General features: G+C 47.7%; 2 protein-coding genes across 2 annotated transcripts in view; one reads left to right on the top strand and one right to left on the bottom strand.

Annotated features, from left to right (window-relative positions):
* Positions 1 to 24221, top strand: part of TG (thyroglobulin) — a 239456-nt gene that overhangs the window by 144468 nt on the left and 70767 nt on the right. The window lies entirely within an intron of this gene.
* The window catches only part of SLA (Src like adaptor), a 34850-nt gene continuing 15686 nt past the window's right edge, over positions 5058 to 24221 (bottom strand). The window contains exons 3-8 of the mRNA XM_024741006.1: positions 18433 to 18532; positions 17518 to 17604; positions 14411 to 14514; positions 12014 to 12145; positions 8034 to 8166; positions 5058 to 7124 (exon numbers count right to left, since the gene is read on the bottom strand). Coding sequence (XP_024596774.1) covers positions 6911 to 7124; positions 8034 to 8166; positions 12014 to 12145; positions 14411 to 14514; positions 17518 to 17604; positions 18433 to 18532 — 770 coding nt within the window. The 3' untranslated portion in view covers positions 5058 to 6910. The remainder of the gene's footprint in view (positions 7125 to 8033; positions 8167 to 12013; positions 12146 to 14410; positions 14515 to 17517; positions 17605 to 18432; positions 18533 to 24221) is intronic.

Here is a 24221-nt window from a genome sequence, read left to right on the forward strand (position 1 = left end):
TGATGGTGATGATGATGGTGATGGTGATGGTGATGATGGTGATGATGATGGTGGTGATGATGGTGATGATGATGCTGATGGTGATGATGATGATGGTGATGTTGGTGATGGTGATGTTGATGGTGACGATGATGGCATGAGAATGTTGATAGTGATGAAATAATTATGATGGAGGAAACGACCTAATGACCACAGCATATGCTCTGATGGCTATTGTGTCACTGATGAGCTTCTAATGTTATTGAACATCCAGCTGGTGCCAGGTGCTATGCTCATTTTTGGAGGTGCCATGCTAAATAATACATGACCTCGTTCTCAGGAAGCTTGTAGTTTACTGGAGAAAGAGGTGACAAACATTTAAAGCAGATATTTAAAAGAGCATCTTAGAGCAGCTCAGAGAGACGCTCCCAACCAAACTCAGGGGAAAAAGAGAATGTCCCAGAATGCCTCCTGAGAGAGAGACTGTGCCAGCTGATGTTGAAGGCTGTGTAGGCACGTAACCAGAGTCCTGGCACCAAGGGAAAGTTTGGCTCTTTGCTGGGGTCTGCCCATCATGCAGTGCAGCTGGAGGACCGGGTCTGCGTGGACAGTGGTGTGGAGGCAGAGAGCAGCCAGCCTGCAGTAAACACCTCGGGTGTTATCCTGAGTGCATGGGAGCCTTCAGCGTCTTTTGTGTGCTGCTGGTTTGGTTTCCCCTTTTAACCAGTACTAAGTGTACAATTCACTGGCATTGAGTACATTACAATGTAGTACAACCATCAGCATGAATTGTCACCAGTACTTTTTCATCGTCCTAAACAGAGACTCTGTACCTATCAAACACTAACTCCCCATTCTCCTTTCCTCCCAGCCCCTGGCAACTGCTACTCTACTTTCTGTGTCTGTGAATTTGCCCACTCTAATATGAATTTACCTCATGTTAGTGGAATCCTAGAAGATCTGTCCTTTTGTAACTGACCTATTTCACTTAGCATAGTGTCCTCAAGCTTCATCCACGTTGTAGCATGCGTCGGAGTTTCATTCCTTTTTAGGGCTGAATGATATTCCATTGTACGTGTACAGCACATTTTGTTTATCCATTCATCTATTGATTGATGTTTGGGTTGCTTCCTGCTTTTGGCTACTGGAAATAGTGTTGCTATGAGCACTCTCGTGCCATCAAAGGGTTTTAGGCAGGTGGGAAACTTGCTTAGACTCGCCTTCAGGAAGACTTCTCTTAGAGCTCGGCGGAGGATGCGTGTAAGAGGGGCAGTGCTGGAGGAAGAGAAAGCAACGAGGAGACTACTAAGTGACACAAAGGAAGGTACAAAGGAGAACCACTGAGGCCAGTGCCATGGACCTGCTGGCGATTCTAAGGCCATCAAACCACATCTAGCTCTCTCCAGCCTTCCCAGGATCCAAACCTGTGATCATAAGCAGGGTGGAGAAGTGTCACTGTTTGAGCACAGTGGAGGTGGGATCAGCATCATTGCTGTCCCTGCCAAGGAGCAGGGCCTCCTGCCACTTCATCTCTCCCCTTCAGCCACGGGAGCCTTCTAGTACTTCTTGAAGGGTCCCTGCACTCGTTCCTGCCTCTTACTGGTAGTTTCCTGTGCGTGGATTCCTTTTCTCCCATCTTCCTCTTTGCCCTCCCTACTCATCTTTCAGGGGCTACTTCCAGACTTTCCAGCCTCGAACCAGGCCCTCTTCCTATGGCTGATGCCATCTGTAAATCTCGTACGGCATCTCTCCTGCTTCCCCACCGGTACATAATTACTCCTACTGCCATGTATGTTTCTCTTACAAGACTGTCATCTCCAGGATAGTCGGGGATGCCTGGCTCTCCACAGAGCCCGGGGCACCCAGCACTGCTGTCTTAGGGTCAATGCTCCGTGATTAACATCCGAGCAGTAAAGGAGCTCATGAACCTGGGAGGGGGGGTTGTCAAGGGACCCACCGGTTAGTCCACTTCTCGCCTTCCCACCTCTTTCTTTTGTTTCTCGTCCTTTGCTTCAGGTTTTCTTCAATCTGTCCCTTCATGCTTGGTGCATCTGAGTGTCAGGGGGCCTGAGCACAAACATCTTTCAGTTCCTGGTATTGAAAGCAGACCTTCCTGACTTTGAGTTGATCCTAAAGGGCTGCGTTGATTCCCCCAGGGCCTGCTCAGAAGCCAGACACTGAGTGGGACCCAGAGGACACCAAAAATACCTTCCAGTGCACCCAGAAGGCAGAATTTTCCTTTTGAAAGTTGTGGAGGGTTTCGATGTTTAGGGAATTTCAAAAACTAATCTGTTTTAACAAATGGTAGTGTATTTAAAAATAATCCCTCCATCTGTTTTAGTCATGTAGAGGTAGCCTTTACAACTGCTCCCTGCAGTTTGGGGGGATGCATGTGAAATTATTTGGGAATGAGAGAATTAAAATACTTCAAGATATTAGCAGTTCTTCAATGTGCTCTCTACCAACAGATGTTTGGGGGAATGAATGTGAGTTGGTGCTATATTCTTGGATAAAATCTTCAGTCTTTCTACAAATCTTGGGACCAGAACTGTTGAAATTTGGATGAAACAGACTCCTGTGATAATTAATAACTTATATTTATTTGTTTAGCATGTTTGGGACCATAAGTCACTTCGAATATATTACCTCATAGATTCCTCGCATTAATTTGCCAGGGACATTTATTTTATTTCTAATCTAGACAAAAGAAAGCCAAGGCTCAGAGATGTTTAGTGACCCGCTAAAGAACACACAGTAAAGAAGGAGCTGCACTAGGGGTTGGAACCTGAAGCCAAATCCTGTGTTCTTCTACACTGTGAGGCTCCTTCTCCAAGAGCCTGTGACTCATTCGGGGTCTCAATGTGTCAGAGGAAGAGTGCAGGCCTAGGGTCAGACAAGCCAGAATTAAGATGCTGGCCTTGGGTGAAACACTTTACCACTGCCTTCTTCATGGATAAAATAGGTGTGATTAATTCTGTCTCCCACGGGCTCACGCAGTCACAATATAAGGTTTGTAAAGTGCCCTGCACACTGTGGGAACTCAAGGAACCCGAGCTCCCCCATGTCCCATGCCAAGCGAAGGCAACTCCAGGCAAAAGCAGATCCTGAGTGTTTCACCTGCCCTGGGGGCCAAATTGAAAAAGGAAGATGGGAGCCATATTGCAAGCCTGAATTCTGTGGCGCTGACCCCTTGGCCAGTTTTAAGAGAAGGCAGAGGAGGTCATGTCCTCTGTGCTGTGATTCTCAGGACCCAGAAGAAATTTCCATTGCTTTCCTTTGACATTGCCTCAATTCTGCATTCCTCTGAGTGAACTCCAGGCCTCAGAAACTGGCCTCAAGCTAAATTTTCCGGTCTCCTTTCCCACATGAGCCCTACAGTCAAGGCTCAGCAGCTCTGCCACCATTCCTAGAAAATGCTGTGCCTTCCTCTAGATCTTTCCAGGCTCTTCTGTGGTCAGCACATCCTGTTTTCCACCTGGAAAATCACTCCACCCTTCAGGGCTCAGCAGAATTGGGCCTCTAAGGCTTTCTCCAGCTCTAAAACAGAAAGATCTCACGGTGGGGAAGAGACTTCTACATAGCGACTTTTAGGAATTCCGACTTGTTTTCCGTGCTTTTTAATTTTTCTAACACATCTTATTCCATTTCTACTGTGACTCGGTGCTTGATTGGGTACGTGATTTATGCTCTTAGTAGCTCTTAGTACGGCCTTAGCACTTAGCTCAGCTCCTGGCTCAAAGAGGGCACCTGAGACCATGCTGAGTCCATTAAACCAGCAGTGGTGGAGAGCAGGGGATGCTGGCTTGGGCCCAGAGCACTGATTTTTCCTGTTTTCATACAGACCTCCCAGTGGGAGCCCTCGCCCCATTGCTTCCCTTAATCAAAACTGGCCTAGCTATTCACAGGCTTTGATGCTTCCATATATATTCTAGAATAAGTTTACAGATTTTAAAAAATATTCCTGATGGGAATTGGATTGTAGTTTCATGTAATTTTTCAAATCATTTCAGAAAAATATCTATGTTTTTAGGATGTTAGTTCTTATATCCATGGATCAGTTTAACCCCATAACCAGGAACATAGTATTTTTGTCTCCTTACGTCTTCTCATGGAGTTTTGAACTTTTCTCCATAAAAGTTTTGCGAAGTTATCTTGAGGCGAGACCCTACATAAATGGTTTCGTGTTTTCTATTTTACTTTCCAGTTGGTAAATACGGGTGTAGCGGAAGAAGTTGGTTCCGCATCTGGCGAGCTTTCTTACCGCCTCTAATATTTGGTCTGTCGTTTCCGTTGGATTTTCTATGAAGTTATCTCAGTATCTGAAAATCATGGCGGGTTTATTTCTGTGCGCTTTGGAGCAAATACTCACCTGCTCTAACAAGGAGACCCATCACAAAAGTAGCTTAAATAACAAATGCGTTTCTTTTTTTCCTCTTTCCCATAATGTTTCCCCAAGTGTGGAGTACAGGTATCTCGTGATCTCTCGGGGGCCGGCTTCCTTCTAGGTGTTTCTCTGTCATCCCAGGGCCTTGCTGTCATCTGCAGGGCTGAGCCTGGGCTGCCAAGGATTGCAGGCTGCGGGGAGGGGATGAAGGAGAGGAGAGCCACCCCTGCTGACGTGGGGAAGGAAGGGCACATCTCCCGGCTCTGCCCCGCGGGGACCTCCTCTGGTTTTACTGCAATGGCCCCAGCACCCAAGACAGTGTCTGGTATTTAATAGGTGTCCAAAAACATATTTGTAGAAAGAAACTCTTGGAAGAACAAATAGCAGAGGTATCAAAAGTAATTTGCAGGGGTGTCTAGGTGAGACAAAGTTTTCATAACAATTGCTAAGAAATTGTTCTCTCCCTCGATCCCTGGACATCCACCTTCAAGTTGGATGAGGCACCCTCAAAAGTCATAAAACCCTGGTTTCTTAAGGCTGCACCTCAAGAAGAAACCAAGATACTAACCAATACGGGTTAGTCTCGTGTTCCCTGGTCTCCTCTTTCTCCAGCTGCAAGTTTATTTGAAAATTCGAAACCCACAGAGCTTCTAGACGAACCACCCACCGGCCTCACCCAGGAAGCTCTCCCCACTTTCCAAGAATTAAATATTCATTAGGTTTATTTTAATCAGGAATACATACATGAATTAGCAAAGCGTAATGCTTCCCACTTAGAAATCCCTCCGCCTATTCCCCAAATGTTCCAACCACGTGAATCACAACAGAAAACCATACAGAAGATGCTGTACACACAGGTGTTCACCAGGTCACCCTGCCTTATGGCGGAAGCCGGGGTCCCCAGAGCTACATTCATTTCCCATACATTGGCTAGCTCTATAGAAACAGCCTTTGGGGAATGTTGAGGAAACCACAAGTGTCTTCTTGGATAAACACACTGGAATCTGATGATACAGAAAATCATATAAGCGTGTGTGCACACACCACCAGTGCAGTGATCTCAGATGGACAGAATGCATATATACTGGACAGACAAACCTTTCCTGTTGGCAGTGCCCCTCCTCCCCCCGAATCCCTTTGCAACTGGGAAAATGCGTCACGATGACATCTGCAGCCCCCTTCCTAACAGAATCTGGAGGTAAAGGCTTCTTCTGCTCTAGAACTTTGCTATGTTTTCTCTTTCGTCTCTTAGAATTATGTTTGACAGAATTAAGCCACTCCAATTCCCATCTTTTCTAGAGCTGAGCATTTTTATTCCTGTGGCTGCCAGACTCTTTTTAGAATAAGATACTGGATGCGTTATTCCTTTAGAACTTATCAGTTTCCTTTTTTCAAAAAATCCAACCATTCTCACTTACCCAGTCCAACCAACCGTTCCACTGTTTAAAGATCCAGCTGAAACATGAGCTCCTGGGTCACCCTTACCTGACCCCACTCCCACCCAAAGCTGTGAGCTGATTTCTGCTTTTACAGCCCCCTTTCACAGTATTTGTTTATACACTTTTCTCCCTGTCTACACTGCTGGGGCCTCTCTCTCTCTCTCTCTCTCTCTCTATATATATATATATATACACACACACACACACACACACACACACACACACACACACATATTTTTGACCTGACACCTTACACAGAACTTAACACCGTGCCGCTTCTGGCAGTCACTGTCATGAATGAGTAATTGATGCATTAATATAGACAAGAATCTCAGCACCCCAGGGAAGCTCTTCCTGTGCTGTGAGCCGTGGTCGGCGACCTCATGAAATCTTGCGCAGTGCCAGGCCTGCCCTCGCGCTTTCACCGTCAGCAGCCACCCCCCTCCCCCATTACTCGTGGTCTCAGCAGAAGTAGGGAGGCCATCTGACTTCCGCACACGTAGCTTTGGAACGAGAAGCCCAAAGGGATCTCCCCATTCAGGGCTTGTAAGGAAGGTTAGCATTTAGTGTCACTGAACTCCCTTAAAAAGAGAGGAGCCATATCCCAGAGGTCTCTTTACAGATTGGTTACAAAAGTTCATTGCAGGAGATCAATTTGCAAACCCAGACTTTCTGCCAGGCCACAGTTTCTGGCTTATCTTCTTCTCAGGCTTATCTCATTCAGAAGTTTTCCTCAGGGACCTCAGAGTGAGGCCACCTGGGCGGTGTGTTGGAGAGTGGTCCCTGGCTGGGTGCGTTCCTGTGAGAGAGCATCTTTGTCTTTCCCACACATGTGGTACATGCACGCACGCAGGGCTCTTCTGAACCCTCGCCCGAAGATGCCAGGAGTCCACATTTTGCAATGTGCCTGATCAAATGCCAGAGAGGGGTTCCCTTTGTCATGACGCAGATAGAGAAGATGAGAGTTCAATTCTCCATGTGGCTTCTCTTGGCTTCTGGAAGATGTGGGGTTCCCCAGGGACCAGGAAACCGTGCCTTTCTGCAAGATCCCAGGTGACAGTTTGAACCTCTGTTACTTTGGGCAAACACCATGGTGTCTGTTCTCGGGCTAGTCTTCAAAGTACGGCGTCGACGAGAAGAAAGAGCTCTTTCTTTTGCTTCCACTGTACATCAAAGAGACGCTTTTCTTCTTTCGATCGAAGGAGGTGCTGTCATCCCCGGTCAGGGACAGGTAGGAGGCGATGCTTTCCCGAAGGCCGTAGCTGAAAAGGGACTCATCCACACTGAGTGGGTTCTCAGCCCCCTCCGGGTCATCTTGCCGTCTGCGAGTGGGCAGAAAGTGGACAGAGAAAGGGGCAAAAGAGAGGGACATAGTGGGATGGAGGACAAAAGAATGAGAAAAGGTAGAAAAACAAATGAAGAGCCTGGTTAATATATATCTAACATTCTAATTCTGCTTCTTGCATTTGCGGCTGTGTAATCTTGGAGAAATCACTCAACCTCTCTGAACTGCCATTTCCTTGGATGGCTAAAACGTCCAACTATAAATTTTAATGAATATTCTTCATGATATTTACAAGGAGGAGCTGTTTTATTCATTTCCCAGGCATTTCTGATGACTGATTTTCTTTGAATTTGCCAATGGGTTGTCTGGATCGGTGTTTAATTAATACAACAACTCCAACTACAGATAATTCCAACTACAGATACCCCTGAAAATGCAATAGCTGACAATCAAATAGGACAAATAAGGGAAGATTTTTTTTTCCCTTAAAAAAATGAAGTTGCCTTAGGATTTTGCTTGTATGTTTACCTTCAAGATTGTTTACAGTAATATTAAATTTGTACAAGATTGATTTGTGTGTTATTCTCTAATTGTTAGGATACTAACAATTAGAAAAAAGCAAGATGGTATCATTCAGCTAGAAAATATTCAGCTAACACCAAAGGAGGGCTCAATAAATGTTTGCACAACTGCGGGGACTGAGGCCATGGTGGGGAGTTGCTAGGGCCATGCCACCCGGGGCATGAGACCTGAGGCTGGGTCTGCCTCCCAGGGGACAGTGGGATTCCTGGGGTCTGCATCTGCTCAGAGCGAGGGTTTAGCAGGGCCAGCGGTAACTGGCCATGGTGTTCACGTGCCAGGCTCACGTGCTGGTTTGGGGCTTACACGTTCGTTCATGGAGGACACACACACACACACACACACTCACACACATGCAGACACACACCTGGATGCCCTCTTCCAGTCAAAGGTCTTCTGGCGCAAGGTGACAGGTGTGTCGGGGGCCCTCACTGCCGGGGCAGCCGTGGTCTGAGTGAGGCAGGGTGTGGTCAGCACACAGCAGAGGCCGTCGGCCACCTCTGAGGAGGGAAGCAGAGAACCAGTCAGCGACTGTGGGATGCCCCGGCCAGTGTGAGGTGCGGGGCCCTGGATATTCACAAGGGGGAATGGGGGCTGAGATCTGAGAGGGGCTGAGAGTCACGTGCCCAGCTGTTGAAGAAATATTAACGTGTCCTGGGTACACACCGTGCTTGGCTTGACACAAGTAAAGAGAAGGGTTTAGGATCCAGAATCCACCAAACTTGGGTTCGAGTTTTAGCTCTGCCCGGATAGTGAATCACCTTGACCCTCTCTGAACCTGTTTCCTCAATTGTTGGATGAGGGGACTGTGCTACTAAGAGAGAACAGCTGGCAGAGCACTCGCATGAGGGCCCAGACTCAGTGGCTTCACAGCAAGGTGCAGGGCCATCAGCTTTGGGTGAGCCTCCTGTGTGTGCGGCGGTGGGGGAGATGTGTGCAGTGTGTGTTCTCCCACAGCACACAGAAGGGGCTCAGTACAGCATGGGGCTAATGCATCTTTAGGAAGAAAGGGAGATAAAGGAAACAAGGAAAGAAGACAGAAAGGAAGGGAGAGAGAGAGGAGGGAGGGAGGGAGGGAGGAAGGAAGAAAGGGAGGAAGGAAGGGAGGGAGGAAGATGGAGAGAGAAGGAGGGAATGAGGTAGAGAGAGGGAGGGAGGGGAAGAAGCAAAGACAGAACAAAAAGGATAAAAGACACAGAAATAGGAGGAGAAAAAAGATAAAAGGCAAATGGAGAAAATGGACAAAGAAAAAAAGGAAGAAACATCTCTCTTCTCTACCCTAGATACAAAGAGGATGAAAATTGAATAAATCCTTTCCTTTTATCCCTCTGCTAGTAGGACATAGCTGAGTTTCCATGGTCCCCCACCTTTCCAGGAGCTTTAAGATAGAGCCTCCATCTCTTCGAAGCCTTCCCGTAGCCCACGACATCATGAGAAAGACTCGAGCCTGCTGGGCTCAGATGTTCTTACAGATGGAGGAGATTCTGTGTGGCCCTATTGAGGCCGAAGAGCGCAGTGGGTCTCATGTCCTGGGGGAGATGAGGTGGCCAAGGATGTGAGCTGCCACTGGCCTCTCAGCACAAGGCCACCCCAGCCCCGAGCACATAAATCACCAGGGTTTAGGAAGCTCATCGCCCCTAAGGCAGGCTCCACCTCCCAGCTTATTGATGCAGCTCTTGGGGTGTCCTTGCCAAAGAACAAAAGGTAATGGTAGCTGAAGAAGCAAGCCCAGGCTGTCAGAGGGTGGCAGTCAATAATGCTTCGTCTCCACGTGATTTTCCCTGTGAACTCAACTGTCCACCCACACTGGCTCACACTGAGAAATGTGAGATTGGACCCTGAGGTTACAGGGAGCTTAACTGGATGTGAATCTGAAATAATTACCTGTCACGGGTTGGAAATTGAAACGCCCTCCCAGATTAGGAGGCAAAGGAGACTGAGTCAGACACAAACACAAAAGAAACCAGCTGCAGTAGATAGCACAGGCGGGGGAACCTCCTGCCTTAGCAAGGTTAACACTTAGGCTGAGAAATACATTCTGGCACAGAAGAAGAGGACTAACGCTTCTGAGCACGGAGGCTGAGCCTGGTGCTGAGCGAGCTTGGCATGTGCCAGCTCAGGGAGCCCCGAGCCAGTCTGGGCCATCAGTACTGTTACATCCATTTGGGGAATGAAGAAACCAAGGCCCCTGGGGTCAGGATCACAGCCAGTTCACAGGCATTATTTTTTTTTGGTCCTAACAATAATCCTATGAGGCATTTTAATCCCCATTTTATAGATGCAGAAACTGAGGCTCTGAGATATTAAATAATTTTCCCAAGAGCACTGGATAATAAATATAAGTAACTCATAAAACAAAATCGTTCACGTCGCTTAGCGCACATCTTCTCTGATTCTGCGCCGAACCTGGTGGGACGTAAATTGGCCACATTATTCCCACCTTGAGGTCCTGAAGGCACCGGAAGCCTTTCAGGCCTCCATCCAGACCCTTTTCAGTCATTCGCAGAGGTGACTGCTGACTGCGATCCCTGTGCTGATGCGATGGCCAGGGGTGCATTTTTGGAAGGCGCTGCTTCTGCCCTGGCGTGAGATCCTCGAGCGTCTGCGGCCTGGAAGCCGTGTGGACCTCCTGGTCCATAAAAATCTTTGCTGGGCCAGCATCCTTTTCATGTTTGCTTTTGTCTATGCAAAACTTATGGTCACCACACCTCTCAGATGATTCTTATTAAAAGCCAAATACCACAACCAAGTTTGACTCATGATCAGTAAAAGCTGACTGTTTCCAGGACTCCCTTCCTCTTTCATTTTTAGCTAAGCTGCTAGGTGTTTGGGTATCATGGGAGTAATACTTGTTATCATTTATTTTGCATCCTCCATGTGCCAGGCTGTGATAAACATGTTACGTTCACCTTCCGGTTCAATGATCATGACAACCACCTGCAGGGGGCGCTGCTCTCATCCACCTTCCGTGAATGGGGATCCGGGGCTCTGAGAAGTGAAGGTATTTGCCCACGGTCTCACGGAGCCCATACCAGAGCCTGGGCCTGGGTCTCCATAGCGGCCATTCCTCCTTCCAGACCTGCACTTCTTCCAGGCCAGGTGTGATAACCCAGCCCCGTGGACTCCTCCTTTCACCTTGAAGTGCCCTTCAAGATCCCACATCCTAAAGAACCCAGGGTGTGGGGTCAGACATCCTGAGCCCGGAAGGGGGAAGATGCTTACAAAGGGAAAGCAGCTTCCTCTTCCTCCCTTTCACAAGGCAGAAGCAGGGAGGAGGGAGCCCTCCTGGCTGGGGAACAGTGGCTCACATAGCAGGAGCCCACGTCTGAGTGGCCGGCGCTCTCGTCAGCACTTTCCATGCTCTAACTCAGCGGACCTCACAGCATCCGCGCGGTAGGAACAGTCAGCACCTGCATTATCTGGAGAAATGTGGGCACGAAGGTGGACCGCCAGCCCAAGGTTGCCCAGATCTGAGATATGAACACAAGAAGGTTCCAGAGCCAACTCTTAGAAATGCAGCCACCTTTTTACTATTTCTCCCTTTTCCATAGGATAAAACTCTAACTCCTGACCCGGCATTCAGGCCTTTCCCAATCTAACGTGAAGGTCCTCTTCCAACTCTGCACACTATATCATCGCCTCCATCAAACCCCACTCTGCTTCCGCCATCCTGGAGGATGCGCCCCATCCTGGTCAGCATGAAACATTTGGACTTCTCTCCTGGGCCCAGGGAGGACATATGGATGAACAAAGTATAATCCCTGGTGTCTAAGAGCTTGTTGGGAAACACAGACTAGTACACAGTTAACTAGGTCACTGGGCAGGACGCCCAGAGTTCTAGGGAGAAAAACACCTGACATGCTAGGAGAGCAGAGAAAACAGACCATTAGTTTTCTGACTCTTAGGGCTTCATCAAGGAAGTGGCTTCCTGTTGACCTTGAAGGTTGACGAGGATTTTGACATGCAGAAAAGGGGAAATGAGCGGCATTTCGGAACAAAGCCCCAGAGGCCCAAGCGTACAGTCCACTTAAGGAAGTGCAGACTGTCTGTGGTTGTGAATGTAGGGGCATCCTGATTCGTTACACTTACAGGTAGAGAGGGGGTGAAGTTGAGGTTGGCTGCATTTTACTTACTTAGGCAGCCTTCACATTCAGTCTGTTTTAGCCTGAAATTTACAGTCTGAATTAAAAAGAAAAGAGCATATGAAGAAGCCAGGATGGGCAAGAGAGCAAAGTAAACCACCTGGCATGTCTTGGTGACCCGTGTGCAGCCTAGACTGAGTGTCCGGGGTAGGGGCGGTTAGCAAAGAGGGGCGTCATGTATCGGTCCCAATGGAGTGTTTCTTACCAGAATAGTGGTTCACCAGGTCCTCCAGGCACTGGAAGGTGAGCCTTGGGGAAATGTAATACCAGTTGTTTGGCAGACGGAAGATGCGGTAATGCTTCACCTGCCGGTGTCTAACCGAGAGCGAATAAAAACCTGCAGGAAGTGGAGGACGAGTCAGTGGCATTCCATGTATCCCCACCCAAGGGCCGCCAGCTAAGGAGCCCACCACCGCTGAGGCAGAGAGACCTTCTCAGCCTTGTGATATGATGGTGGTACCCAGACACACGCTTTTGTGTTTTGAGCAACAGCTACTCAAACCCTGTCTGCTTGGTTGTAGCTCACTCTTTAGAGACCCCAGGAGCATGGTATTTGAGCAGCCCAGTTGCATTAACCTTGTTGCAATGCAGGTGTTCAAATGCAAGGAATGAGTCTTCGCTTTGTGAGTTGCCATTCTGGGGGCTTCCACATCCTTTTGTGGGTCCTTAGACCAAGTGCAATGACTGGAGTTGGGTTGCACCCTGTACATCCCGGATCTGCGGTCATTCTCGAGTCTTTCCCAAGTTCACGCTCCAAGATATTTGTGCTGTCATTTTCCTCCGTCACACAGTTGAGGGGCCCTTACAGTTATGCCCCCTTTTCCTGGTCCGTTTTGCCTCTGACTTATGCTTGGTGTTCCCAGAAATTTAGGAACTGTGGCAGTTAAGATATTTTTCTGAGTATTCCTAAGCGACATGAAATGTGTTTAGTCTCCTTCAGCACCATGAGAGTAATGACCCAAGATGGGTTAATCAGAGTAGAACTTTGGGTGAGCACCTGCCACTACCTCTCTTAGCCTCGACTTCCCCAAATGGAAAGTGAGAGAATTGAGCTTAGGTCATGTTTAAGAGTCCTTCCTGCTCTGTCTTCTGAGGTTCGAGGAGTGAAAAGGCTGGCGAAGCAGTGAGATGGAGGGGCACTTGTACTTGCTGAGTTTTTGCTGCATGTGCTGGGCTGGGGGCTGAGCTATTCCATAGAAACGTCTCTGATGATTCTCAGAAAGACTCTGGGAGGTATTGTTCTCAAATACTATATAGACGGAGAAACTGAGTCTTGAGCACTGCGTGAAGTAGCCTGAGGCACACAGCTTGGAAGTGGCAGCCCCGGATGGGACCTTTGTCCCCCTAGAGCAGGCCTCCGAGCATTCTGCTGGGCGTCCCTCGCCGCTCTGTCCCAGGCCCGCCCTCTGAGTCAGTTCAGCATGTGTCTTCCGGTAATGTCAGCAGGGACTGGAAGTATGGTGAGTAGGTCAAGGGTAGCAGGTGGAAACTTAAGAGAACTTTGCATACCCAAGGGAGCAGGGCCTGGGCCCCCCACCTGGGCCCCAGCTCGGCCGCAGCTCGGACTGATTATTTTTAGATCAGCTCTGGCAACTCACATTGGGTCCGCCCCCGCCACGCCCCGGCCATGCCGGAGTCTGGGTCTCCTGCGTCGGGCGATCCCTGGGACCTGCACAGGAAGTTTTGCCTTTGCTTTGCTTTTGCTCTTACCCGGCTTATTCAGGTTTTGGAGAGAAAAGCTGTTCCTGGATTTTTAAAAAAATTTTAATCCACATATATGTGCTCCCTGCTTCCCCAAAGGAAAGCTGATGCCCATTTTGGTGGAGGGCTCCATCCGGCACCAGGTAGCTCTGGTGCTTAATAAGTGCTCAGGAAATAGTCTCAGATACCACATTTTCTCTTCTTTGATAGCGAACGTACAGGAAGCAGGCTAAGACCTTGAAAATATTTTCTATATTTAAGAAGTTAATATCAATTCTCAGTTAGCCTGAGTAAGCCCAGGCTATTAATGTTTTGCTTCTGCGAGCTTAAGCGTATACGCCATTCCAGACACCTGCCAAGTATTTTCCTATTATTAATCCCATGTTATAAAGCAGGTAACTTAGGCTTAGAGAGAAGAGGTGACTTCTTAGTAATTCACGCAGGCCAAACTAGAGTTCGGGACCCTTGCTTCGAACCATGACAAAGCCCGGCTATTTCTTTTTCACTGAATTACTTAGTGCGTAGGATGTATGAAAATTAAAACAGTGAAGGTCATGGTGAATCTGCTGGTCCCGATTCTCTAAGCTGCCTGATTTCATTGTAGGGCACAGCCAGGACTAAGAATGAGGGTCTGCTGTGTAGTGAGAACACAACAGGTCTGCCAGGCCTGCTGTGGGTCAGAGCCTGCACCAGCGACGGCCCCCCCAGCCCCAGGTCACTGCCCCCCAGCTTCGGTGCTGGACGCACTGATGGTGTGTGGGCTGCCGGAAGCTCACCGCGCCGGAGTGATTTGCATGCCTCATAGGAGGAGGGAAACTGAGCCAGGTAGTGAATGAGTCAGCCCGGAGCAAAGCCTGCATGTCTGACCCATGTACGGAAAGATGAATTGGAGGCTGCTCACCTCTCTTGGTCTCACTCTCCCTGATCATGAAGGAGCCGATCTTCGTGTCTGGCAGCTGCAGCAGCTCCTCAGCTTTGTCTCTGCCCAGCCCTTCAAACAGCCAGCTAGGGAGAAGAAAGACAGCCATGAGTATCCTGAATACACCCTCCCCCAAGAAAGACAGGAGGGATGCAGAAATGACCCAGGTCCAGCTAACATAAAACCCTCTGCTGGAATTAAAAAAAAAAAAAAGAGCAAGGCAATCAATGGTTCATTCATTCATTTAATCTTTCAAATAAAATTTCCAAGTACACACTGCAAGCCAGGTGTTACATTGGATAATTAGGACACAGAGATGCACAAAGCATCTTTCTTAGCCTGTTTCTCAAATGCCAGCTGCACTGTGCCCGTTCCGTATTATATAAAAGCATCCTAAAATGTGATAAGGGACCTATTTGGTAGTTTATTTAATGTCTATGTCCCTGATACTCTGACTACCCGGCTCCTCCACCCATGGGGGCAGGGACTGTGTCTGTCGTTTGAGGTTTTGCCTTTGTGTCCAGGTTATCAAGCTTGGTATATATCTGTGAGTGAATGAATGAATGAACATGAGAAAGGAAGGAAAGAAGGAAGGGAGGGAGGAAGGAAGGAAGGAAGGAAGGAAGGAAGGAAGGGAGGAAGGGAGGAAGGGAGGAATGAAGGAAGGGAGGAAGGAAGGAAGGAAGGAAGGAAGGAAGGGAGGGAGGGAGGAAGGAAGGAAGGGAGGAAGGGAGGAAGGAAGGGAGGAAAGAAAAAAGAAAACAATGGTGGTACCTCATTTCACCACCTGATGCCCCACCTTGCATTCATTCTATTTCCTCCTTGTCTTCTCTTTTCAACATATTTTAAACTCAGTTGTCATTGCATGATGCATTTCCATATGTTTCTTGCTTTTTTTTCACTTAACAATTTAAGAAAGCGGTTGTAATACTGTAGTCCAGCTTTTCAATGTAATGTTCACCTTCCAGAGGAGAGTGGGCACTTTGAATACGCTTTAGAAAGCAGCTCGGGACACAAAGGAATCTGTGTTCTAAAGGGAAGGGCCCTTCTCATTTTTCAGACCAGGCTGGGCCAGATCTCAGCGTGGAAGGAAATGCCGTTAGCAGCTGGCTGGTGTGTACTCGGAAGCAATTGTACATCCTTTCTTAACTGACTCTGTTTCAGTGAATGTGCTCTGGCTTTCAGTCACACGTCTGGATGAGTGCACGCTGTGACCAATATTAACACTCTCCCTGTGGCATGAAAGCGGGCCGTTGACGGGGCTGGCTGAGGGCTCCTGAAGCACCGTGTGTGGGAAGACATGCAGGCATAACATCCCGTACCGTTTATTTATGTACTGGTCTCCAAGAAAGATTTTGTTACTAAGGTCATGATGACACCATATTCGGCCAAATATTTCCACTATTCCCTTAGGTCTCCATAGTATGTGGCACATTAATTACTGCAGCATACATGACATTCATCCTTTCAAGTCCTGACATGAAATTCCACTTATAACTATGAAGACAATAAAACAATGACAGTAACAACAGCCGTGCATGAATACTAATTGTCGGCCACACACCACATTACGCACTTGAAGTCTAAGCCTCGTGTCAACCCCCTGAGACAGGTAGTATTGTCTCTCTTTCCCCGATGAAATACTGAGGGGCAGAGCAATTAAGTAATTTATCCAAGTTACCCACATTGCAACTTATAGAGCTAGAATTGAGGTGCATTTTTCGAATTCCATAACCACTATGCTACAACACCTCTCTTCCTGTTATATATTTTAAGAACATTTATTGCATCTGCTAGATTGGAAGTGCTATAGTGTCAGGATTACATCTTATTCATCTGGGTTCCTCACTCCCTGCTCCTGCCAGCATTCAGCACCACATCTTCAACATGAAGGTATCCGTGCACGATTGCTAAGTGAATGGATGGATCAATGACACACAGCTGATGAGAAGAGTTCCATGACTCACTTCTCCTTCAGAACATAACTCTCATAGTAGCTACTGCCCCGCCTCCGCTCAGCTTTGTCATCCTAAGCACAGAGACAATTTTGGGTATTCATCATCAAAATCAGTAACGCTGCAAAGAATTGCACTGAATTCTATGCTTCAAATATTCAGGCAGTTTGCTCTGCTTCCCCAGGTGAGCAGGTGTCATGCAGAGTCCTTCTCTGCCTGTAAGGAAGTTATTTCTGGATCCCTCAAATGGAAAGTGGAGTTCCCTTCTCCCTTCCTATATGCCAAGGTCCGGCCTTGGTAGCCCGACAGATGAGGAGACTGTGGCTCAAGGAGGTTAAGGAAGTTTTCCGAGGCCCCACCAAGGAAGCAGGGCTGAGACACACCTGTCCTGGCCTGGGTGTGCTGGCCACCAGGGCCACCCGTCCTGTCACAACTGCAGGGGAAAGCAACGTCCTTGCTTTCTCATCTGCAGTGCCCAGTTATTTAAAGGGTCTCCTTTTCTGCTTGACTTCTCCATTTGTCAGGTTGGGTACATAAGCGTTTTTGTCAGAGCCTGTTCTCTGTGTTCTGGATACGAATTGGTAAGAATGTAGCTAATACGTACTGAGTGCTGGTGGTAATGCCAGGCATGGTTTCAAGAAGTCTCCATGTATTGTCCTATCTCATTCTCCTAACAACTCTAGACTTGTCCCACTACTGTATATTATTATTCCTATCATTCTATACTATGATCTCTATTTGACGCGTGAGGAAAGGAGACTGATTCTTAGAATGTTGAACAACTTGCCCACTGTCACACAGCCAGTAAGTGACGGAGGCAGGGTTTGAACTTAGACTGACTTTTGGCTGCTGCACCCTGTGGTCACAGTTCCTGAATCCTTGTTGCTCCAGGAACACCGCATTAGAGCTGCAAGGTCCATCATTTGTCTTACTATTGAGGAAATCGAGTCTCAGAGAGGGGAAGGTTAGCCCAAGGTCGCACCACTCCTTAGGGACTGAGCTGAGAGTAGAAGTGACCCTCTCGAACCAATACCTTCCTTGCCACTGTCCCAGGCTGGGATCTCTCTATGCAGATGTCTGAGTCACTTGCATAAAGATTATGCTTTATTGATGCTATTTTGGAAATGTACTCACCCATGGTAAACTCTGGCCACACATATTCCAGGAATGTAGCTCTCTCGACCAGTGCTAAGGGAAATGGCTTTCCACCAGCCCCCTTCACTAGAAGGACAAGAACAAATAGAAAAGAGTGAATAGGGGAGTGTCAAAGTGAATGAACGAATGAAGAGAGTAATCAGATTTAGCCTGGGATACATTGGGATGTTCCTTTTTTAAGGTCTGTCAATGGCCATGTTAACTGGAATCTCTCCCTATGATAATTTAGTTTTTAAGTGTATCTCCCCCATTCTGAGCTAACAGGAAATCTTCCCACAAGTTGGCAATAGCCACCTTTCAGGGATGAGCAGATGATGTTTCCAGCTGATCTTCCACTGTTGGAGGCTTTTTAAAAATAAGTGTTTGCTATGCTGAAATAGACCCTGAGATTTAACCAAGATAGTTTCGCATGTCTACATCAATGAGGATCTAAATAAAAGGTGCTCAGAGCCCCTATTTCTTTTATAGCCTATTTCAAATCATGGAGAGACAACAGGCTAGAAGGCAATACCTTTCTGTTTATCATCAGAAGTTTTTTTCAGACCTCTGTGTCCTCTTTCTGAGTCTGCACTAATATATAATATCAACCCTGTCTGTGTCTGGGAGATGAGGCCAACATAAGAAGAAGACGTTGGATCATAAAGCGCCTCAAAAGCCAAGTTAAGGAATTAAATTTTATCCATCAGGCAATGGGGAGCCATGGAAGGCTCTAGAGTACTGGCAGCACTAAGGAGGATTAAGCATGAAGGCCTGCTGTATGGGCCAAATTTCTCACCTCACAACAGGACCAGGGCCCATGTGGAATTGGACAGCTATAGCTAAAATCTAATGATTCCCACCAAAATCGAGTTCTTCTTTTGGGGGCTTTGTAGAAGTTTTGGAAAGCTCACTCACTCAGAAATCACACGCAGTTTCTCCCCACGGCGGAATATCGGGGGGCTGATGTCAGGAGACGGGTAGTCACTCAGCACAGCCAGGAAGTCGCTGTCCAGTCCTGGGGAAACAAAGGCAAAGGGGATGTAGAGGCAGAGGTAAGATCTTCCTGGGGACTTTTCAGCTAAAGACACTTGATTGTTTTGAAACAGCAGTTTTCAGCTGGTCCTCCTCTCTTCAGGGATGGTGAGATAGGATGCTTGAAGGGACCCAGAGGGTCAGGTGACCTACTCTTATGATCAAGTCTGCCCTGGCCCTGACGTTCTCATCTGAGAAATGGGGATCCAGAGGTCCTTGAGCTGAGGTCACAAGATCTGACTCCATGGTCCGCCCCTGTGTCTACTGATCCATATAATCTTGGGCAAGTCCTAGAATGCCTCCTAGCCTTGATTTCCCCATCTTTAAAATGGGGCTAATAATACCTCTTTCCAGGATTTTTTTTTATGAGATAAGATGAAAGTATGTAGCAGCATCCATGAATAATGAGATGCTGTGAAAACCTCCCATCTTATTACCATCACCTCAGGTACCCTCCTTGGGGCTTGTGGGCCCCATGTCTGCACCGTATCAGGGTTGGGGTGTCGGGCTTAGGCTCTGTGAGTTCTGAGGACCCACCAGGGTCAGGAGATATTAACTCTGAAGCTCAACAAAGCCCTTCTTCCTTGTAGAATGGAAGGTACCGTGTCGGGAATCTACTTAATAGGGACTTCTGCTGGGGAGGGAAGGTGAAAGAAAAATTAAGTACTCATCATACATATGTTGAAGGTAATTCTGGTGAAGTTTTGAAAAGGAAAGCATGCTCTCTCGTTCATTCTGGTTCAGGTGACTACAGCTTACTGTAGACGACAGATAAAGAGATAGCATGAGAGTTCACGTTTTGACACTAAACAAAGCCTTGTTTCACAGCCTTAGTGATTTGCCGTAATTCAGATCCCTTAGCTGCAGGGGAATATCGGGGTATGTCTTTGGGGAAATAGCATATCCTACAAATTGGCAAATTCAGTCATTGTTTGCTGTGATGTTGCGTTGATCAGTCTGTGTGCTGGCTGGGCATCTGAACTCAAAATTCTGGGTAACATACCATTTATTCATTCATTCGCCAATTATTTATTGAGCACCTACTGTGGGCCAAGCATGGCGAACAAAGCAAGCCAAGTCTCCCTGCTGTCACGGAGCTCACGTTCTAGAGAATACGCCAATAATGGGGAGAGGGGTCATTCCCCGCCCCCTTCACCCCAAGAAAATCTGGAGAAATTCCAGCCAGCACTTGGGCACCTCAGGCTTGGTGGCCACTTTCTAGGATCCAGACACCCTCATGAGGGACCTCTAGCCCCTGCCCCTTAGAGCCCACATGTCCTGTAGTCTCCAACTCACATGTCCCCTATCAGACTAAGTCGAAAGAGAGCTTAAGTATGAGGATGAATAAGAATAAATGAGAAACGAGTGATCGCTGTGGAAGAGCGCACTCAGACAGATTGTTCACTTGGGGAAGCTGAGTCACAGACAGTGAGATGGAAATCAAGTGATTCACGGTGGCTACAGTCAGTGAAAGCAGGGAGGGCTCATGAGAAGGAGTGGAGTCGCCAGGGAAGGGCTGACAGCGAGGCTTCTGACCTTCCCTGAGCCTGTGCGGAGGCCTCCCCACACTCCGCTTTGCTATAAAAAGAGTTCTTCCCTTGTGTAGCTCTGGCCCAGTCCAATAATTAGAGGTGGCACTGCAGTTGGGCTTGAAGCCCGGAGTCCTGAGTTTTAATAAGGGATGGGTCCAGACTTGGTGGGACACGAAGCCTATACACATTTGGAGGTCCTCTTTAAGAAAAAGAGCACGAAATTGCTGATATGGTGTTAGGTAGGGGCCCTAGGAAGGTGCTGGGCAGTGAGTGGGGCCTGGTACATAGGGTTTGACCAGCTGCCCGGTAAATCGGCCCCGGTTCTGAGGCTGATTTGCCACTCTGAGAGTGGACCCATTTTCCCCTCTGAGGTGTGGGTTAGTCTGGGAAATGAGGGGTTGGAAAATGCTTTCATGATGGAAATCTGTCCTTCCTGGACTAATTGCTCCCAAATATGAAAGGACCAGTTAGTAACGTGGTCTCCACTGCCTCTGAAGCTGTGAGATAGGCCATTGTGTTTTTCTCAGCCAGCCAGGTTCCCTCATCCTCAGAGCCTATGAACAGTCTGTACCCTCTGCCTGAACTACAGTACACTCTGCTGTCCCCTTTCTCACCCTTCCCACGTCTATCAACTCAGAGGTCACCTCCCAGAGGGGAGGCTAGTCCGATGCTCAGGAGAGGCCCAGCCCTCCTCTTGAACCCCCTCTCGGGCCCTGGGCTTTTCCTTAGAGGCAATCAGCCAGGGTTGTGTGTGTTTTTGCATTTGTGTGGCTGTGAGGGTATGGCTGTGAACCTCAGGAGGAGCTGTCTTGTGGCCCCTAGCCCAGCACCGGTCCTGTCCCACCCAGAATGCCCAAGGCGGGTTTACCAAATGAAAACATGAAGAGGTCCCCATGCTACTAGGCCCTTGGAAAGTGCTACTGGGCTAAGGTTTTAAAGGGTCCAGGAGAAGGGAACCCGACCTGCAGCAGGCAGCATGGGGTGGGGAGGTCATCACAGAACCAGCCCCTTTTGAAAAACAAGTGTGGAAATGAGAGGCACAGCATTTATCTGTGGCGATAATGGAAACTTGAAACACGTTGTGTGTCTACAAGAGGGGCTGGGCCTTTGATCTCTGATTCAAGGGTAAGGCTGTGAAACAGAACAACCGTCTTTTCATAATGCTAAAAACAGAAACAAAAACAAAATCCCATTATAAAAAAATTGTTTCAATCGGGGAAAACAGGCTTAAGGGGCTGGAGAGTTTCAATTTTACAATAACAGAGTTGAGTTTCCTGTGGAATTTTCGTAATAATGATTTTTTTTATAGCTATGACACAAACATTGCTGAGAAAATCTTGCAATGGAGCTTCCGCTTCAAGGTTATGGCCTTTGCGTGGTCATTTGCCAGGGATTTCAGGTCCATCCCTATCACCTTTTTCCCCAGCATTGGAAAAACAGAAGGCAAAGTCAGTGGAAGATAGAAAGTTCAGTTTGTACTTTTGTGGGAAGGGCGGCCATTCTAAGCAAGGTGGGGGGCCAGGATCCCAGCTAAGTCTTTCCTGAGCTTAGGTCCCTATGGTGAAATAAACGCAAGATAGGAAATTTAAGTTCGCTCATAAAGTTCAAACACATTATTATGGACTTCTGGAGCCCCTGGCTTTGTGGAGAGCAGAGCATTTGAATTAAGTCAGATAAATGAGTGATACAGGGAAGCGGAGCTCAGAGGAAGCAGATGGGATTATGGCAGAGTCAAGACAAGGAAACAGATTAAGTGAAGAATACTGTGCGGGGCAGACAAAAGAGAACCTGGGGAGAATTTTCGGGAGAGAGAACCGGCTTTGAAATAAATCAGGCCTGGCTTAAATTCCACCTCCTCAACTTAATTGTTCTGCGAGCTGGAGAAGGATTTATTTTTAACCAATCTGAGCTTGATTTCTTCATGTATAAAACTGGGAAATATCAAAATGGGCTTCATCTGATTGGGTTAGGATTCATGAGGAAGTGTCTGTATAGAGCCTGCCTCAATCAGTGGCAGCTGGTATCATGTTTATGGCACGGGGTAGGGTTATCATGCCGTAATCCAAGGCCAGTCTCAGCCAGTAGTGTTCTAAATTTTGAAAAGCCTCTAGTCCCATACATTTGAAAATATTCTTATCTTCTAAAAACAAACTCCGTTTGCTGAGAACAGAAGATGAAATTCAAGAGACCAAATATTGATGATAGCTCAACTCAGAAATGAATCAGATTGAAAACTGCACAAAAGTGTAAAATAGGAAATGAATCCAAAAAAGGAAGGAGACTGAGGCAGAACTTACTAGCTACAAATATTATGTGGTCAAAAGAGGAGAGGCCCTTTTTCTGCATTATTATTCCTTACAGTAGTATTATCATTTCTTTTAAAATGCTGAAAATCTTTTAGTAGATCCCATTTATAACCATCTTGCAAAAGCAGCCATTCTTTACTTCCTTTGCTCCAATACAATGCTGTGGAACATATATTCTTACTTAGAGGGTGAAGGAACCAAGGCTTGGGGTCATGTTAGGAAAATGTCTAGGGGAGAGCATGAGGGTTTCCAAGCTCACGGTCAGGTGCCTAAGCCACTCAGGCCTTTTTGAGACGTAGTTACCAGGCTCTTCCCAGTTGATCTTGACCCCTGACAGGCTGAGACAAAGGCTGATGTGAGGGAGCCTTCAGAGCTGGCACAAGGAGCTCAGTGCCGCTGGCAGGAGAGGAGTAACCAACCCAGTGAGTTCAGCTTCTGCTTTTGCATTTCCTTGAGTCATGCTCAAACTCACGGCCTCGGGAGGGGTGAAAGCAGACCTTACTTTTAGTATCTTTTACTGGAAATACACCCGCCACCCCCCAAACACACACCGAAACAATAAGACAGGGCTAGGCAGACTGGCCTGATAGAAGATCTACTGAGTTCTCTTGGTTACCACGAACCACTTGTACCTGTGGGTCCTGTATTACGGGCTGGAAAGTGAGACCCAGTGGCCCAGAAAGCTCTTGGCTTCTCCATCGCTCAGATGGGGCAGAATGGGACTGAGCAGACCTCTCAGATAGTACAGCCAGGTGGAGAGTCTTGCCAAGAACACACAACCAGTAAGTTGAGGGCCTCGTTTCGGAACCAGGTAACCTATCAGCAGAGGACGCAGACCCCATTCTTGATGACCTGGTCTTCTCCTGGTCACAACTGAGTACCACCTACACTACCACTTACTTAATAGCATTTCTCTTCATGTTAAATTCAGTTTCAAAAAACCTTTAGTCCCCTCCTAAGCAATGTGAAATCAGGGGTTTGATGGACTAATCATAATTTGTATGGTATCCATTAAGTATACGAACATGGTACATTCAATATAAACGTTCAATTATCATGTCGCACCTAAAGCCATAGTATGTACCAGCAGTGGGGTAAGTGAGACCGGATGGGAAACCTGCATCTAGTCAAAGATCTGACGCGGTTCCCGTCTGTGTCCCTCACAAGGGCACTTGAGTGTCTGTGTCATTAAATCTGGTGACCACGCTCTCTCTCACTCCAGAAAACTCGTGTGCTTCTTGCAAGTCCGTCCCCTCCAGGCACGTGATGCGTGGGTGAAGAGGGGGGACTAGATTCAGGCCACTGACTTCAAATCCCAGCCGTATGGCCTCGGGCAAGTAACTAACCCTGTTCGTCCCTCAGTTTCCTCAACTGCCAAGTTGAAACGATAATGATAATCGGGATCACCCCTGCACTGTGTGAGGATCCAGGGTGTCTAAAGCACGTGGCATGCGCAGGCACATCCGAGCACCACGTAACTCGAATTACCCCCATGTTACCAATGAGGACAGAGAGACCCTAGGGAGACAGCTGGCTTCTCTCTCTCTCTCTTTCTCTCTCTCCTTGTGTGCTGGTGTAGGGGTAGCTCTGTGGTCTGCAAGTTTTAGGGGACTTAAGATGCACCAGGGGGGGCTTGTACGAAATCAGGTGTGCGGCTCCCTCCCGCCACCCCTGGATTCCCACAAGCAGGTCTAGGGTGGGGCTCAGGAATCTGCAGTTTTGATGATTACCCAGGGGATCGAGGCAGGTGGTCTGAGCACCACTCACTGAGAAGTATTCTGCTGTCTCTGAGGTTCCCTGCCCCCTCTTCCTCCCCCAGAGCCCCACCCGCCCC

The sequence above is a fragment of the Neophocaena asiaeorientalis genome, unplaced genomic scaffold (assembly GCF_003031525.2).
Source record: "Neophocaena asiaeorientalis asiaeorientalis breed wild unplaced genomic scaffold, Neophocaena_asiaeorientalis_V1.1 scaffold177, whole genome shotgun sequence".
Taxonomy (NCBI): Eukaryota; Metazoa; Chordata; class Mammalia; order Artiodactyla; family Phocoenidae; genus Neophocaena; species Neophocaena asiaeorientalis.